Genomic DNA, 16,165 nt, shown 5'->3' on the forward strand with positions numbered 1-16,165 from the left:
AGCCCATATATGAAGTTAGACGTGGTGTTGCCTTTAGGGGCGTCTTTGCCCATATCTGGTCTTGTGGAACCTGAATAAAGGTGTCTTTTGTATTTATTCTGCTCATAGTCGATCCGACGGTCACGTTAGAGTATCAATTGATTAGGGGTTAATCACTGCATCGATTCAGTGGTGATTGATGGATCGGATTGTTTAGTACTTTACAGCTTTCCGCAGAACATGTTTACAGCAGGCAGTGGTTCATCTTACACAAGCTCCGACCGAATGTTACCATCATTAAACGTCGTAATTATTTTTTTGTAAAATGCTTTAATACCTTTATCATGTGTACAGTATTATTATTAAGACTATTAGCGATATCCCAATGAAACCCTCAGATATCGTTCATCAGTAAAAAAATTGCGCTGTCGGTACGCATCTCCATTGGAACCTTGTTATAGTGACCTCCTATAGCGCTGTCTCATATAGCGCTTCGTTTACTAAGATCGGCATCCTGAGCGCTCTAGGAGGTACACCTGTATACCAACAACCCAGTGACAGAGTACACACTCCCGTTTACTGTGCATTAAGACAAATATAACACGTAGTCATTTCTATTTACCTTTTCCAAGTTGAAAACTTCATAATTGTTTTAGTATAGAAACTAAACTAAAGACTGAACATTTTTTATTTTACTAGGTAAGGCTCACTGAGCTATGTAGCTTTTTTTCAGAAGTGACCTGGCCACAAATGACAGCTCAACGAAGTGGCTTACGTGTAAATATATAGCAGCAAAATACTCTAAACGCATGATGTTGATTCTAAATGTGGAGGTAAAAACCAGAGGGCTCGGAGAAAAATCCACATGACCACAGGGAGGGAGACATGCAAATTCCAAATATACAGGTGTCAGGGGGTCGGGATCGAACCCACAACCTCCTCCATACCAGACGAGGTAGTTAACAACTCTCCACCATGGTGCCCATAGAATTACAAGAACATTGACAGAACATTCATACAACACTAGACCCCCTACAAGCCTAGCACGACCCGGATGATACCGATGACGTCCCCGAGCCCCGATAATCACCTCCCGTCCAGAGGCACATGCCGGAACAGAAGCGAGACTTTTGTTTCCGACCGTTTTTGCGAGGTCAGAGGAGTCAAGTAAAAGAAACCGATAATCAGTGGAGCGAGCATCTAAACATATAATAGGACAATTCCAGCTCCAGCTTATAGAGTAAGTTGTGCGGCACAGAGCATGCTCGCGTACTAGTTGGGCAGCTGCGCAGCGAGGTAGAGCTGCTCCACCAGCGAGTTGTTGTTGCAGCCGACCCCTCCGCAGATGACGTTTTGTCCCTCCAGCGTCAAGTAGTCGTGACCGTCCTCCACTACAAAGTACACCGGCGGGCCCGAGTGCAGAAAACGGTTTAACGCGGTGAAGTACGTCAACACGTAAGAATCCTGCAACACACACAGACACACAGGCTCACCCTTTGACCTTTGCTTGCAAGGCTTATTTAATTAATTAGCATACTCCTGTACGTATGTATTTTGAACTTCTTTCGCACCGTACGTAGCCAACCCATGCTAATCAGAGGTGCGGGCAAAAGACAATAAACTAAACACAAAAAGTAGTTCTACTGCGCTATGAACCCGGCGACCCGAGTGTGATCGTCGGCCATGGTTAACATCTGAACCAGTCCTGGGCACCCCCTCCTTTATCAGCCTGAACTGACTGGCATGGTGAAGTACGATCAAACAACCTCCGTGACTGGCACGGTATGGCAGAGGCCTTCATTCAGCAGTGTATAGCCCAGGGGTCGGCAACCAAAATGGAGCCATATTATTTATTCAGGAAAACTAACATTTAAAGAGCCGCAATGCACGTAAATACGAGACGGTCCTCAATAAATAACACCACGAAGCAGTTCTTAAAGAGACGCATGTGGCTCCAGAGCTACAGGTTGCAGACCCCTGATATAGACCAAGGACTGTAAATCAAAAGTGTAAAATTAGCATTTCTCATGAACATTAGTGTTCCTGAATGCATGGGTTTGGGATAGAGTGTGACAATATCAGCTAGAGCAGAGTGTTCTTCACTGCAAGACCCGCAGGCGACTGGCGGCCGTTGGTGACCTTTAGTGTTGCCCCTGACGTGCGGCCTCCGACAATACACAAAGAGTGAAAACACCCCCCATCATCATCGTGCTGTCAAACCCAATGGTTTCAAATGTCTGGTGAAAGCAGCCCCCCTCTGCAAATGAGTGAATAACACTGACCTAGAGTGTACTGAATTTATATGCTTAAGTTTGAAATTGTGTTTGCAAGTTATAATGTGCGTCCGATGTATGCGTGAACCGTGAATGTCTGCGATTGAGCGTGTGAATGCGACCTCTGTGCGTGTGTGTGCGCATGAAGGAGCTGGTGCAAATGCAAAGCCGCACATCAGGCATGGAGAGCCTCTGGTCCAGACCGATTTCAATCTTGTTGACGACAGCCACACTGAAGGCAAGCGCCGCCACAAACACCGACATCTGACGAACACAGAAGGTGTTACTCCGAAGAACATCATTATGTATGTTGAACTTCTTTCGCACCATACATAACAAACGATGATAATTGGAGGTGCGATTATTATCGTCATTATCATCGCCGCCCACGGTCAGTCTCCTACTGGGTGGAAGGTTTTCCCCACGCTGTTATTGCGGCTCACGGTCCAATCTACCAATCTACCTCATTGCTGCAAGTGAACTGATCTCATTGCTCCATCTCCACAGTGGAAATCCCCTTGGCTATGTTCTCTCCTCAAGCTGCCATTCCATTACCAGCCTAATACATTGGGCATCATGTGCTCGGATCCATCGGTGTTGATAAAAACTGGCTAAGTCAGGTGGGGGACATTTTCCTTCATGAGGACCGAATGAACTTTCAAATGCTACAGCTTTCGTAGGTAATCGCACATGGACGCATGCACCTCAGTCACTTCTGTCAATGTAAGAGGCCCTTTTCCAGTGACAGAAGAGCATAATATTAAAAACACGATGTTACTCTGTCAAAAAATATTCCCCTTTAGTACCCGATTAGTGCAGCTAAGATGCTTGCAGTGGGCTGTTTCCAAGTGGCTGCGGGTCCGGGAACTGATGCACAATGGCTTACTCTTGTAAACGGTTTACTTTACAGATTAAAGCAGTTTGCAACTAACATTTCACAACAAATTGGAGGCTGGAAAATCTTGCATTCATGAACTTTTTTTTACAAATACACATACATAACTTTACTCAAACAAATATTTACTTAACCATATTTAACACGTGTACATAACCAGTTATATATTTCGATTTAAAGCTTTCGTGACTGCAGGGATTCATCTTCTTGTTTTTTTTGGTAAAGTCACGTAGAAGGGAAATAATAAAATAAAACATAATAAAATAATTCTCACGACGTTTCGGCCACAACGCAAGCAGCCGTCCTCAGGTGAAAACCAGGTCTGTCGGAAAGACAGCGTCTGAATGTCTTTCCGACAGACCTGTTCTTCACCTGAGGACGGCTGCTTGCGTTGTGGCCGAAACGTCGTGAGAATTATTTTATTATTTTAATTTTTATTATTTTATTATTTCCCTTCTACGTGACTTTACCGAAAGAACCAAGAAGACAGTTATATATTAGCAATTGTTTACCTAAAAAAGCCTCAATGAGTCCCAAGACTCTTTTTCAGTCCTGCATTGAATTGTGCAGCCAATATCATTTACATGGGTGTTGGCATAAGGGAGGAAACCGGGAAAACTTGGAGAAGACTCCTGTTTGTACCTCCTGGCCACCTCGTAGCTTCACATCTACAACAGCTGGCAAGCCCTGCTGGGCACCCATCCAAGTACTAACAAGGCTCTACCACGCTTGGCTTTCCACTTCTGATGAAATTGGGCACATTTATGGTGATTGGTTGTAGGCTTGCATAACATATGACCTGTGTCTAACTGAACATAACTTTGCATATTAAATGTCTCCATACTCAAATGAGCGCTGGATGATGGTCATCTACCCCTGGATGGCCCTGTGGAGGCGTGCGTGGTGAGCGCTGCCTCCAAATCGTTGGATGATAGCAGTGGTGCTACTGCGCGACTCCACGCAGTGTAGGGATCTGTCACGTATATACGCATGTTGAACTTCTTTCGCAGCGTGTGTAGCCAACCGTGCTTATCGGAGGTGCAGACCAATGGTGCGGACTAACATCGGGTAGAATGGACACCGTATTATACCATTTAGATGTGCATTCTAGCACGGCATTCTGCAATCTGCAAAACCGGTGCGGTGAAATATGCGATGGGTTCTATTCCCATTACACCTGCGGACGTGTGGAGGAGAGGTCACTCACCACAACAGGCCGCACACACTCGCTCAGCAGCACAGGAGCAAAAAGATTCTTGAAAAAGCGGAATAGCAGGCCGTGCTGACTCTCGTCCGGCGGAGGAACGCTGGTCTTCATGCAGCAGACGATATCGAAATGACCCTCCTACAAAGTGGCAGCGCATTCGCTTAAAAAATAAAATAAACACACATTTTCAATGCACAGTTTTCAAGTTTCAGAGGTGCGGGAAGCCAAAGACAAGCAGAAAGGAAAGCCACCAGAATAGGTGGCAACAATTTCCTAAGCTATGTGGACCTATTTCGGGATGTTTGGCCAACTATATTAAGGAGTGGCGCCATGATGGCGAGATATTAACTACCTCGCCTGGTATACAGGAGGTCATGGGTTCGATCCCGACCATGACGCCTGTATAGTTGGAGTTTGCCTGTGCTCCGCGTGGTTGCGTGGATTTTTCTCTTGGGCCTCCAGTTTTTCCCTCCACATTTAGAAACATGCTGCAATAAATGTCCACGTGATGATGAGCCACTTTGTTAAGCTATCATGTGGCCAGGTCACTTCTGAAAAAGAGCTATATAACCTCAGTGGGCCTTACCTCGTAAAATTAAAATAGTTCTATAGTTTAGCTGGAGTGTTGATACATTCACACCTCAGATTAGCAGAGTTGGCTACGTACGATGTGACCGTGAGCGTTGGACCGTGAGCGACAAGTTCAACAAACATACATACATGTGGCAACACTATCCCCATACAGAAAGCCCTAAGTGTGATGTACAATTGTGAGCAGCGTCACACCTCCTGCCTCCGCGCATCGAGGCCCATGAGGCTGACGAAGCAGGTGACCTGTAGCAGGAAGTCGATGAGCACAGCCATGCCGGCAAACAGCGAGAAGGTGCGCACAGCCGGCATGTCGGACAAGGCGCCTGTGGGACCAGACAATCGGACGCACAACAGCAACGGTGGCATTTCTGTACATGTGTTGTTAAACAAGATTTTAATAGCTAATGGCTGTGTAGTGAGTCCAACTGAGTCGCAGATGTTATCTTTGGAGCAACACTATTTATTCACATAACCATACGTAACATAACACAACCTACGCTCGGGTCTCGAATGCCCATCCAGCCACGCTACGGCAGAACTAGACACTGTTCGCTATCCCGGTCCGGACCACAAGCGGGGTCTCGGACCGCGTGGCTAGAGGCTTTTTCTCCCCGACGTGGATCTTCTTCACACCAGCACACGAAGAACCCCGAGCTCCTCATGGAGCTCTCATTATACGCCCCCGTGCTGGGGCTGGCTCCGCCCTTAGCCCCGCCCACCTTCCAGGCTTCTCGAGCTCCCTCTCGAATGTTCCCGAGAGCTCTTCGGAACCACGTGACCGCCCCTCGGTCCCCGTCCACCGGTGGCCCCCCTCCAGTATTGTCCGGTCACGTGACAACAGGTCAGCCAGAGTATCATGCCCCAGAGTAACCCTGGCTGGCTGATACTCGCTCTCGCTCCCTCACCGGGAGCCGGCACCGCACACTGCTCGCGGTGCCTCCGCGCTAACCAGCGCTCACCCAACCACCGCTAGTGTTGGTACTGCAGCACGCAACCCGGGCTGCCCGCAATGACATTACCGGCCGTGACTTCGCAAGTCCCGGCACCACACAGTGACAAGCAGAGGTGTGGACTCGAGTCATGTGACTTGGACTCGAGTCAGACTCGAGTCATGAATTTGATGACTTGCGACTCGACTTGGACTTGCATAACAATGACTTTGTCCCACCTATGAGATGTGGACTCGAGTCATGTGACTTGGACTCGAGTCAGACTCGAGTCATGAATTTGATGACTTGCGACTCGACTTGGACTTGCATAACAATGACTTTGTCCCACCTATGGTGACAAGTACAGTCACTACAGCTGTATATGCTGGTAACTCTGACGTAAATATAATTGTCTTAAATTTATGACCAAGGCCTTGTCTTTCCACGTAACACTTGAGTAAAAAATTCTTTGGTGCATCAGCCATTGACTTGAAGATGACTATATGCAGCAAATGTCTTTCAGTAAGGGATTCGTGCAAAGTAGCAGCATTTCGGACTGTACGTAGCCAACCGTGCTAATTGGAGGTGCGGTACGCATGGTAATCGGAGGTACGCATAAACACAACCCAATTATCGGAAAACGTCTCCGAATATCAGTGAATGAATATGGTGAGTGTCACAGCCTCCCCTTACAATATATATGTATTTCGTGGAGAACAAGTTCGCCAAACTATTTAAGACATTTGTTCGAGCGAGAAGGCCAATTTAACTGGATGAAGTAGAGATCAAGTGGTTGAGTGACTTGGACATTGAGAGCAAACACAAGATGATGACAACGATCTCCTTGCTTTGTCAAAACGTCCTCCTTGTTAAAAAAGAAAGATGGTGTGCTGTAATTTGTTATTATGAGTACCGAGTTACGTTAACTATTAACTTTTGTATTAAATTTGTACGTATGTTTTATTACCTATTTTCAAACTTTAGTCATGGTGTTCTCACTGTGCACATTCAAATATGTGATTTCACCTGGTTACAAAAAAAAAACGCCTCATTAGTTATGGCGCTCTTTAGCTCACTTTGCACGGGGTCCAGTGCTAACCACTTGTGAGGTGCTCGTTACCCAGAAAGAAGGCCAAGGTCTCTGAAGTGGAGGTCAGCAGCATGCTTGGAGCAACATCTCCCAGGATCCGGCCAATCTGCTCATGCGCCTTCTCTTCCGCACGGCGTTCGTCTCTCTGTTAGCAAAGCACAGATCACGTGAAATTGCCTGGCAATAAGACATAACTTCCCACATGTCTCCACGTCACTCATGTCACTGAACAAGACATGCCCATTCGTACAAATTAGCATAAACAATGTGGAGATTCAATATTCGCTCGCTCTCGAAGAGAGGAAATGGCTCCAAGGTGCGAGGAATCAGACAAATGGGAAAGCAGCCAGGTGGTGAGCCGGCACTAAATTCCCCCCCCCCCCATCTCAACAGTGCCGGATGATGGGCGTGGTCACTCCAGCCAATTTGCAAATGCAAACATTGCAGCCACGTTAAGCACTGCTGTGACACGAAGCACAGGACGAAAACCCTTAGTCTAATCTGGGCTATGGCCACAGTTCGTCTGAATGCTGCAGAGGCGATATTATTATTCTTATGATCATCATCTTCATCGTATAAAGAAACATCATACATATCAAAATTAGTATTTCATATCTGCTATAAATCACAAAGCCTGTGTCCAAAATATTAGATCCCGCTGTGAATAAAAAAAAAGAGGTGAGTGTACCCTACCTGGGTTTTGTTTAACATAGCCCCCGTTCACAGACATATACGCAGGTCTTGCTGTTCTATATTATAACTTGCCTCTTGTTCTAGAATGCACATCTTAAGTAGTTGATCAACTTTATAACCTGGCTGGGTTCTTGCACATTCCTCACGTGTTTGTTTTCAAGATACAGCCTGGCTCGGTTGAAGACAATTATCTTTGTTACCGTGCCTGCCGCAGCAAGTCAGCACTCTGCGACGGGAGTCACCTGGTAAGCCTGCACGAGGATGAAGATGTTGTCCACGCCGACGGCCAGCACGAGGAAGGGGATGACCTCAATGACGATGAGCGTAAGTGGGATGCCCGCGTAACTGAAGATGCCCAGAGAGGAAGACACGGAGCAGAGGACAATGGCGATCCCTGCCATGGCCAGCGAGATCTTTGAGTCAACCTGAAAACGCATCGTGCATGGATGACAATAGTATAAAAATTTTGTAACATTAAAAACACATACCTTAGAAGTCACTGATCAAAAAAACCTCGAGCCAAAGGTGTAAGCACCGGTTTGTGAGACTCCCAATTCGTTGTGCTGCGAGATGGCCAAAATATGGTCATATAGCAAAAGTAGCTTCTTTCAACTCGTCAAAGCAAACATTTGAGCAGTGTCACCTCCTATACAGGGTGGGTTTTCTCCGGGTTGTCCAATCTCCTCCCACGAGCAAGAGACTAATTGAAATGGCTAAATGTGCCCAATTAGAACCTTCTTAAAAAATTGTGAGACAAAGTGACAATTACAAATGCATGCTTTAGTAGTGCCATTTACTGCGTCACAAACTGGCCGGCCTACTTTTAAGTGGCCATTGGGACGCTGCAAAAAAAAACTCCTGTCCATAAACTCAAATACACTCGTGTAGACCATACAGCGATTGAAGAACTGGCAGACTCACGGGTGAAGAGGGACACTTTTTCCAAATATTTATATTAAGAATGATTCTGCCTATTTTTAAAAAAAGTTTTATCTGGATGTAGGTGCGGGGCGTAGAGGGGGGTCACCCCCCACCCCTCAATCCGCTGTCTCTCACAAGCCACACAAGAAAGCAGCTGGAGATAAGCCATAACATTTAATAAAAACCCCGGTGCAAGGCCAAAGGCCACCATTAAACATGGACAAACAGCAGGGACGGGGAATATTACAACTGGTGGTTTTTAACAACGGTAAAAGTTTGAAACTTAGTGACAAGAATACATCTACATTATAGACTGCAGTCTACATTCGTGGCTTTTATTATTACTTATTTTATTTTACTCTTATTCACCTCTTATATTGTATCTTTCTATCTACGTGACCTTACCGAAAGAACCAACCAATATGAATTCCGGCAGTCACGAAAGCTTAAGTCAAAACTTAGTTACATCTCCAACCTCAGGATATCAAAATATAACTCGAGAATAAGAAGCACGGATCCTTGGCGACACAGTCGGAGAACAAAGTTAATAAAACCCTCGGAATACCTGTGGTAACATCTATGGTATATCACAAAGCTTGGTTAAACATAAACCAAATAATAATTATGAAGTATTAGACCGAGGGTAATTCAAAATAGATACAAGGCGAAATAGGTCAATCACACACGACCAAGATAATATGTATTCCATAGGACCAGAGCCTCCAAACCGCAATTTGGCACAACACATGGTAGCAATAAAATATTCCTCCCCTTGAGATGGCAAACACCACGAAGGCAGAGGAGGGAGGGGAAATGCAAACCAAAAAACATAAACATGGTGATGGAAATCAGCCAGTCAAAGGTCAAAAGGGGGGGGGGGGGGGCAACCAGGCGGCTGTGGCCACGAGAGGAGAACGAGACAGAGGGATCCTGTTTTTTTTCACGAGAGACACGCAGATGGAGGAAAATTTTCGAATATAACGACGAACACACACAGCGCACTTCAGTTTTGTAATGGCAAGCTCTGGGGATGGTCCTTGAAATCAACCATGGATGTCGAGTCTTGCAGAGAAGAGGGGCGATGTGTTGCTAGGTTTTGAGTTCGGCGCTGACCGACAGAGTATCGCTGAACGTTTTATTCTACATTTATCCTGATATTTTGAGTCGCTTGCAAAGTCAAGGATTGCGATTAGTGGTGTTGTACTAAGCTATAAGAGTTGTAAGAAGCTAAGAGGTGTGCGAATACAATTTACGAGTTTTGAGAGCAGAGGGAAAGAGTGACGAGCAACGACCAGCGCAGCCCTGAAGCAAGGGCTGGGCGGGAGAGGCACCACCGGGTGCCCTCGCGAAGCTGGCAGCTGCACGCCAGGGTAAAGAGTACGGAGCAGTGGAAAGAGCCTGAACTAGTGCAGCCAAGAGGAAGAGTGTCGGTGCAGACAAGAGTGCCGTGTGTTCAATACACACACACACGCCATCCCAGCGGCCCTGCTGGGAACCTGAGGTATTTTCAGTACAAGGAACGCTGTACTGCATAAGCCGCTAATTCAGCAAGTGGCAAAGAAGACACACACACATAACGCGCATATCGGGACTAATAAGATTGTTCCAAAAAGTTATCTTTGTGTTTCGAAAAGGGTTGCCATTCCAAGGTGGTGCGTTAACTATTAGCGGACCGTGAAAAGCATTGCTGCCTGTTGAGTTACATGAATACGGTCGTTTAGAAGTATTTTAGTCATTCGTTTTCGTTAATTGCATAATCTTACCCATTAATTTATTGAGGTCTACTTTTAACTCGGGTACATGCTTATTTATCACTGTTCGTATGAATATTGTCACATTACATTTTTTAGGACTTTTCCTATCGCCGTGTATGCTCGCTTTACTCTGAGGGATTAGGCGATTTGTTTGTGCTCAGTTTAACAAACGTAACCATTGAGGGTTATTTGTACGGATCAATGAGTAGGACATCGAGGAGTACTGTTGATGAATCCGAGCATAAGTGTTCGCATGTTAGAGTGTTTTTAGATATGAAAGGTGCTTAACACAGAAGAGTCTGAGTGGTGCCTTCCTAAGTTCATGCATAATAATCTAACCTATAAACGTCATTCTTTGTCTATCTGTCTGTCTCTTGCGAAGGATTTGGGCTCGCGAACCGTGGGGTTAACGCTTAAAAAAAGTAGCTGGTTACAACGCCGTAAGCCCCGTGGTGTGCCAGCGCCATTCCGTTTTCCCATCAGTCAACTTTAAAGTAGTTAAATTAACAATTTAGTGATATTTTCCGTTTGTTAATTATTTCCTCGTGCCGCTAAAGCTGCCCGGGGGTTGCCCCTAGCAACGCACACGCATCATCAGTGGAGGGGGGGGATGTCTCAGTCACGTTAAAAATGGAAAAACAATACACACAACGCTGAGGTAAATTCATCAGTGTCATGTCCTCTTCTCCCCCCCCCCCACCCCAATGTGTGCACTTACTACTATAGGATCGGTAGATACTAATATTATAGCGCTTAGATACTATTATTGTAGCGCGGGCGGGGGGATGGTGGGGGTGGGGGTTGCGGCCCAGCCTCCAGCCTGCCAAGGTGCAACCTCGTCCGGCTGGGCAATCTAGGCGAGGCCGGGGGCTCTGTACAGGACTAGGCCTCACCACGCCACTCTGTCAGGTGAGTACTTCGTGCTATAGAGTCGATAAATACTGCTATAGAGTCAGCATGTGAGTGTGTAAGTCCATTCCTTTGCGTGTGTGTAGGTCCATGTGTGTGTGTGTGTGCGAGTCGATGTGTGTGTGCAATTGAAAATAAAAATAATTGTGTGTGCATCTAAACCGATGTGTGTGAGTCGATGTATGTGTGTGTGTGTGTGAAAGTTCATGTGTATGTGTGAGTCGCGATGCGTGTTTGTAAGTCTATGTGTGTGTGGGTTGATGTGTGTGCAAGTCGATGTGTGTAAGTCCATATGTGTGTGTGTGCAAATCTATGTGTGTGTGTGCGTGTGCAAGTCTGTGTGTGTGTGGGTCGATGTATGTGTGTAAGTGCATGTGTTTGTGTGTGCGAGTCCATGTGTGTGCGAGTCCATGTGTGTGTGAGTCCATGTGTGTGTGTAATTGAAAATAAAAAACAATTGTGTGTGTGTCTAAACCGATGTGTGCGAGTCAATGTATGTGTGTGTGTGAAAGTCCATGTGTATGTGTGAAAGTCCATGTGTATGTGTGAGTCGCGATGTGTTTGTAAGTCCATGTGTGTGTGTGTGGGTTGATGTGTGTGCGAGTCGATGTGTGTAAGTCCATAGTAGTGAAGTACCGTTGATGACTCTTGGACACCGTTGGTGAGGCACGCGTATTTATTCCGTACAAGTAGTCACAACTGTGGACATACAATACTAGAGGGGGCATCGGCCCCCTCACCCGGCTAGCTGGGAATACACTGCTAGCTATCTCTGACCTACCTCCTAGTCCTCCACTAACGGGCTAGGGGAGGCTGTCTGGCCCGACACTGGTAAGTCGGGCTACGGTACCCGGAGTCCCAGAGCACTAGCTCTGGTTCTCGGGACCACGCCGCTGGCTCGGTCCTGCGCGGCCCTGACAAGGGCGGCGTCCCAGGGGAGTCCAGGGCTCTAGCTAGACGATCTTCGGTCTTCACTGGTTTAGCTTTAACATTCTGCCCCGAGCCCTCTGACACATCCCCCTTTATACTCCACCCCCGCTGAGGGGTGGGGCCCCGGGCTGCCTGGTGCGGACGTCGTTGAGAGCACCCCCCCCCGTGCACTCACGTAGCCCCGCCCACTGTGTTTGTTTCCCATAAGCTGCCATGCATAACGGCTCTCTCTCTAACACCCGTACATCACCCCCCCCCCCCGCATAGCTTGCAGCCGTCCCGGCTGCCAACATACAAAAAAAACGACAATAAAAGCGCATTTACCCCCTGACCACGCGTGTGCCTCACTATTTTTCAACATAACGCGAAGAGAACAACAACAAGAACCAGAAAACCCTGAAGGGAAAACAACCCGACGCACCCCCCCCGAATAAATACGAATTCCGTAAAAGCAACGTATATACAAATCGCAAGGAACCCCCAACACACACACAACACAACACAATGTGCCAGGAGCACACCACCGACGCAGCGCACAGTAACCATACACGTGAAAATAAAAAATAAAAAAAAATTCTTCTTTTTGTGCATCACAAGAGTCTGCGCATTCTTGCGCGCGTCCTTGCCGCAGGCCCGTCACACGGGGCAACCCCGGATGGCGGACCATCCGGTGGCAGCTGTCCATTTCGAAGTGAGTCTGCGCTTGATGTCGCGAGACCCTCGGCATCCCCCGTAGGGGTTGTTGGGCGGGAGCCCGTCATTCCTGGTGCACCTGGGGGCGGGACAGCCGGCAACACGTCAGGCGAGAGCAGCAGAGACGGACCCTTTGAGTCGGCCGACCCCCCACATGTTTGGCCACGCGTGTGTGGAGTGGGGCCTCGCACCGCAACGAAGGGTTTCAGCCTAGAGGGGTGCACAAACCACCGGCGCTTCCCCCATTTTATGCGAACGCACTGAGGCCGCAAAACCTCGACCACCTCGACGGGGCCCCGCCACGGCCGCACCAGTTTTGAGGAGGTCGCGAGTGGTACCTGGGGACAGTGCAGCCATGCCCTGTCCCCCGGCTTCCACTGTAGCACGTGCGCGCGACCCAGTCTGAGGCGCTCATTCGCTTTCTGACGCCTGTCGGAATTTAGCATGGCAGCATCCCGTGCCTCAGTCAATTTCGCAAGGTTAAATTTAACATGGTCGGCCAATTTAGTTTTTCCCAGCGGCGCGGGGATCTGCAGCTGTGCCCGAACAGGTGGGTCAGGTTCGCGGCCATACATGAGGAAGAAGGGTGAAAATCCCGTCGCAGCATGGGGGGCCAATCTGTATGCTGCCAGGACCCCTTGAATTTGCAAGTCCCAATCGGTCTGTGAGTCCGAAACCTGCTGCGACAACATAGACGTGATGGTTCGATGCAGACGCTCGACCATCCCGTCAGTTTGCGGGTGATAGGGAGAGGTACGAATTTTTTTCGTTCCCAGGAGCTCACATACCTGTTGGAGGAGTTTGCCGGAAAAATGTTTTCCCTGGTCGGTCAGCAGCCGCTCCGGAGCACCTTTGTCCATGACGTAACCTTGGACAAAGGCCTCCACGATGGCTGCTGCCGACTGGTTGGCCAGGGGCCAGGCCATAGGCCAGCGCGTAAAGTATTCCACCCCGGTCAACAAATATCTATTGCCCCTAGGGGTGGCGGGAAATGGCCCCAGAATATCCAGCGCGACAAGTTCGTTCACTCTGGAGACTCTGATAGACTGCAAAGGCGGGTTTGACTCCCGTGCTGGTGGTTTTCGCTGCGCACACCGAGGGCATGATGCCAACAGATCTGCGACATCCCTCGTCATGCCTGGCCAAAAAAAATCAAGCTGGAGCAAGGCGAGGGTCTTTTGGGTACCCAGGTGGAGGAGGCGCTCATGAGCAGCCCACACCACCCTACCCCGTAACCCAGAAGGGACCACCAGCCGGTGTCGATGGGATTTCCCGTCCCAATGCATCAGCAACCCCGCGTGCATTTCCCATGCGTCGGCATCACCCGTCCCCCGCCCCGCCTCCCCGGCGCGACGCGAGGAGGGAGGTATCCTCCATCTGGAGGCGCCCCCATTCATTAACGGGCAAACCCAGCAGGGAATCTTTTCCCTGTTGTGCGATAGAATTTGGAAGCAATGTTTCGTCGTCGGCGGCTGCCGCCAGGACCGGAACCGGCATGTCCCCTGCTGGCTTGCAACGTCCCGACCCCAGGAGGCATGCACATTCGGAGGTGGTTGGCATGCGCGACAGAGCGTCCGCGTTGGTGTGGCGAACGCCCTTATGGTAGGTGGTTTCGAAATCAAAATCCTGGAGGATCTCCAACCATCGGGACAATTGTCCCGATGGCTGTTGAATTCGCAGGGCGTACTGCAGTGCCGCATGATCTGTGCGGACGGTGAAATGCCGACCGTACAGATATGGGCGATACTGTTGGATGAAATAGACAATTGCCAACAGTTCCCTACGGGTGACACAATATCTTTGCTCCGCTGGAGACAACACCCGACTGCCGTACGCAACCACCCGTTCCACGCCGTCAACCACCTGGGAAAGCACGCCCCCAATACCCGTGTTGCTCGCATCGGTGTCGAGCAAAAATGGTTCCGAAAAATCGGGGTAAATCAAGGGAGGAACTTTTACCAGGGCGTCCCGAAGGGAGCAGAAAGCAGCCTCCTCCTCCTGACCCCAGTGGAACCGAACCCCTTTTGATGTTAAAGCGTGTAGGGGTTTGGCAATCGTCGCAAAATCAGCGACGAACCGTCGGTAATACGACGCGAAGCCAATGAAACTCCTGACCTCTCCCACCGAGGTGGGAGTCGGCCAGGAGCTGACACACTGCGTTTTGGCGGGATCGGTAGCAATACCTGAGCGCCCCACGATGTGCCCCAAATAACGCACCGAATCGCGTAACAAATGACATTTTTGGGGTTTGAATTTCAAATTAGCAGCCCGCATCTTTAGGAAAACCGCCCGCAACCTCTGGAGATGTTCGTCAAAAGTTTTACTAAAGACGATAACGTCATCCAAATAAATCAGGCACGACTCCCATTGCAATCCAGCCAAAACCAATTCCATCAAACGCTGGAAAGTTGCCGGCGCTGAGTGTAAGCCCATCGGCAACCGGTTGAATTGGAACAGGCCGTGCGGTGTACGGAAAGCAGTTTTAGGCTTTGAATCATCGTCCAGAGGAAGCTGCCAGAATCCCGAAAGTAAATCCAGTGTGGAGAAGAATCGCGCTCCCGCCAAGGCGTCCAGCGATTCGTCCATCCGTGGGAGCGGGTATGCGTCGGCAACCGAAATTTTGTTAAGGCGCCGAAAATCAACGCAAAACCGCAACGAGCCGTCCTGCTTTTTAACCAGGACGATCGGCGCTCCCCAAGGGCTGGTGGAAGGAGAAATGATGTCGGCGGCTAACATGTCATCAATAGCCGATTTGCCATGGTCCTTTTCGGCGGGACTTAACCGAAACGGATTCTGGCGTATTGGCGCGCTGTCACCCGTGTCAATATGGTGACGCAGCAGATGAGTGCAACCCAAATCGTATTTGTCCCGACTGAAAACGTCGGAAAATTCCCGCAGTAGCGTTCTAAGCTGTTGGCGCTCTGAATTTGACAGGTCCGTCGATCCCGCACAAAGCGCATCGAGCCACCCTCCATCGCTGTCCGAATGTGGGTGCGGCCGGGGAGCAGTGCCGACGTGATTCGCAACAGGTTCCTCGCAGGGCACCGGCGTCGCGTGAGCAAGCACCGACCCTTGAGGAACTACCACTGTCTGCGACCCCACATTGAGGACCGCGATGAAAGGGTCCCCGTCCCCTCTTACGACGGTCTGGGCCGGAATCAAATGAGGTCCACTAACCCCGGCCCTAGATGGTCCCAGCAGAATTCCCTGGTCCCCAATGCCCTCAGCGAAGGGCCGACGAAGTTTTAGAGGCACCAACATTTGAGCTCCCGGCGGCACACGAACTGTTTTAACGACAAAC

General features: G+C 48.9%; 1 protein-coding gene across 1 annotated transcript in view; it reads right to left on the reverse strand.

Annotated features, from left to right (window-relative positions):
- NPC1 (NPC intracellular cholesterol transporter 1) overlaps window positions 1-16,165 on the reverse strand; it is a 78,894-nt gene that overhangs the window by 24,591 nt on the left and 38,138 nt on the right. The window contains exons 13-18 of the mRNA XM_078611326.1: window positions 7,900-8,082; window positions 6,995-7,109; window positions 5,141-5,268; window positions 4,355-4,492; window positions 2,427-2,516; window positions 1,253-1,443 (exon numbers count right to left, since the gene is read on the reverse strand). Of these exons, the coding sequence (XP_078467452.1) occupies window positions 1,253-1,443; window positions 2,427-2,516; window positions 4,355-4,492; window positions 5,141-5,268; window positions 6,995-7,109; window positions 7,900-8,082 (845 nt within the window). The remainder of the gene's footprint in view (window positions 1-1,252; window positions 1,444-2,426; window positions 2,517-4,354; window positions 4,493-5,140; window positions 5,269-6,994; window positions 7,110-7,899; window positions 8,083-16,165) is intronic.

Source organism: Lampetra planeri, chromosome 2 (genome assembly GCF_965212315.1).
Source record: "Lampetra planeri chromosome 2, kcLamPlan1.2.h2, whole genome shotgun sequence".
Lineage (NCBI taxonomy): Eukaryota > Metazoa > Chordata > Hyperoartia > Petromyzontiformes > Petromyzontidae > Lampetra > Lampetra planeri.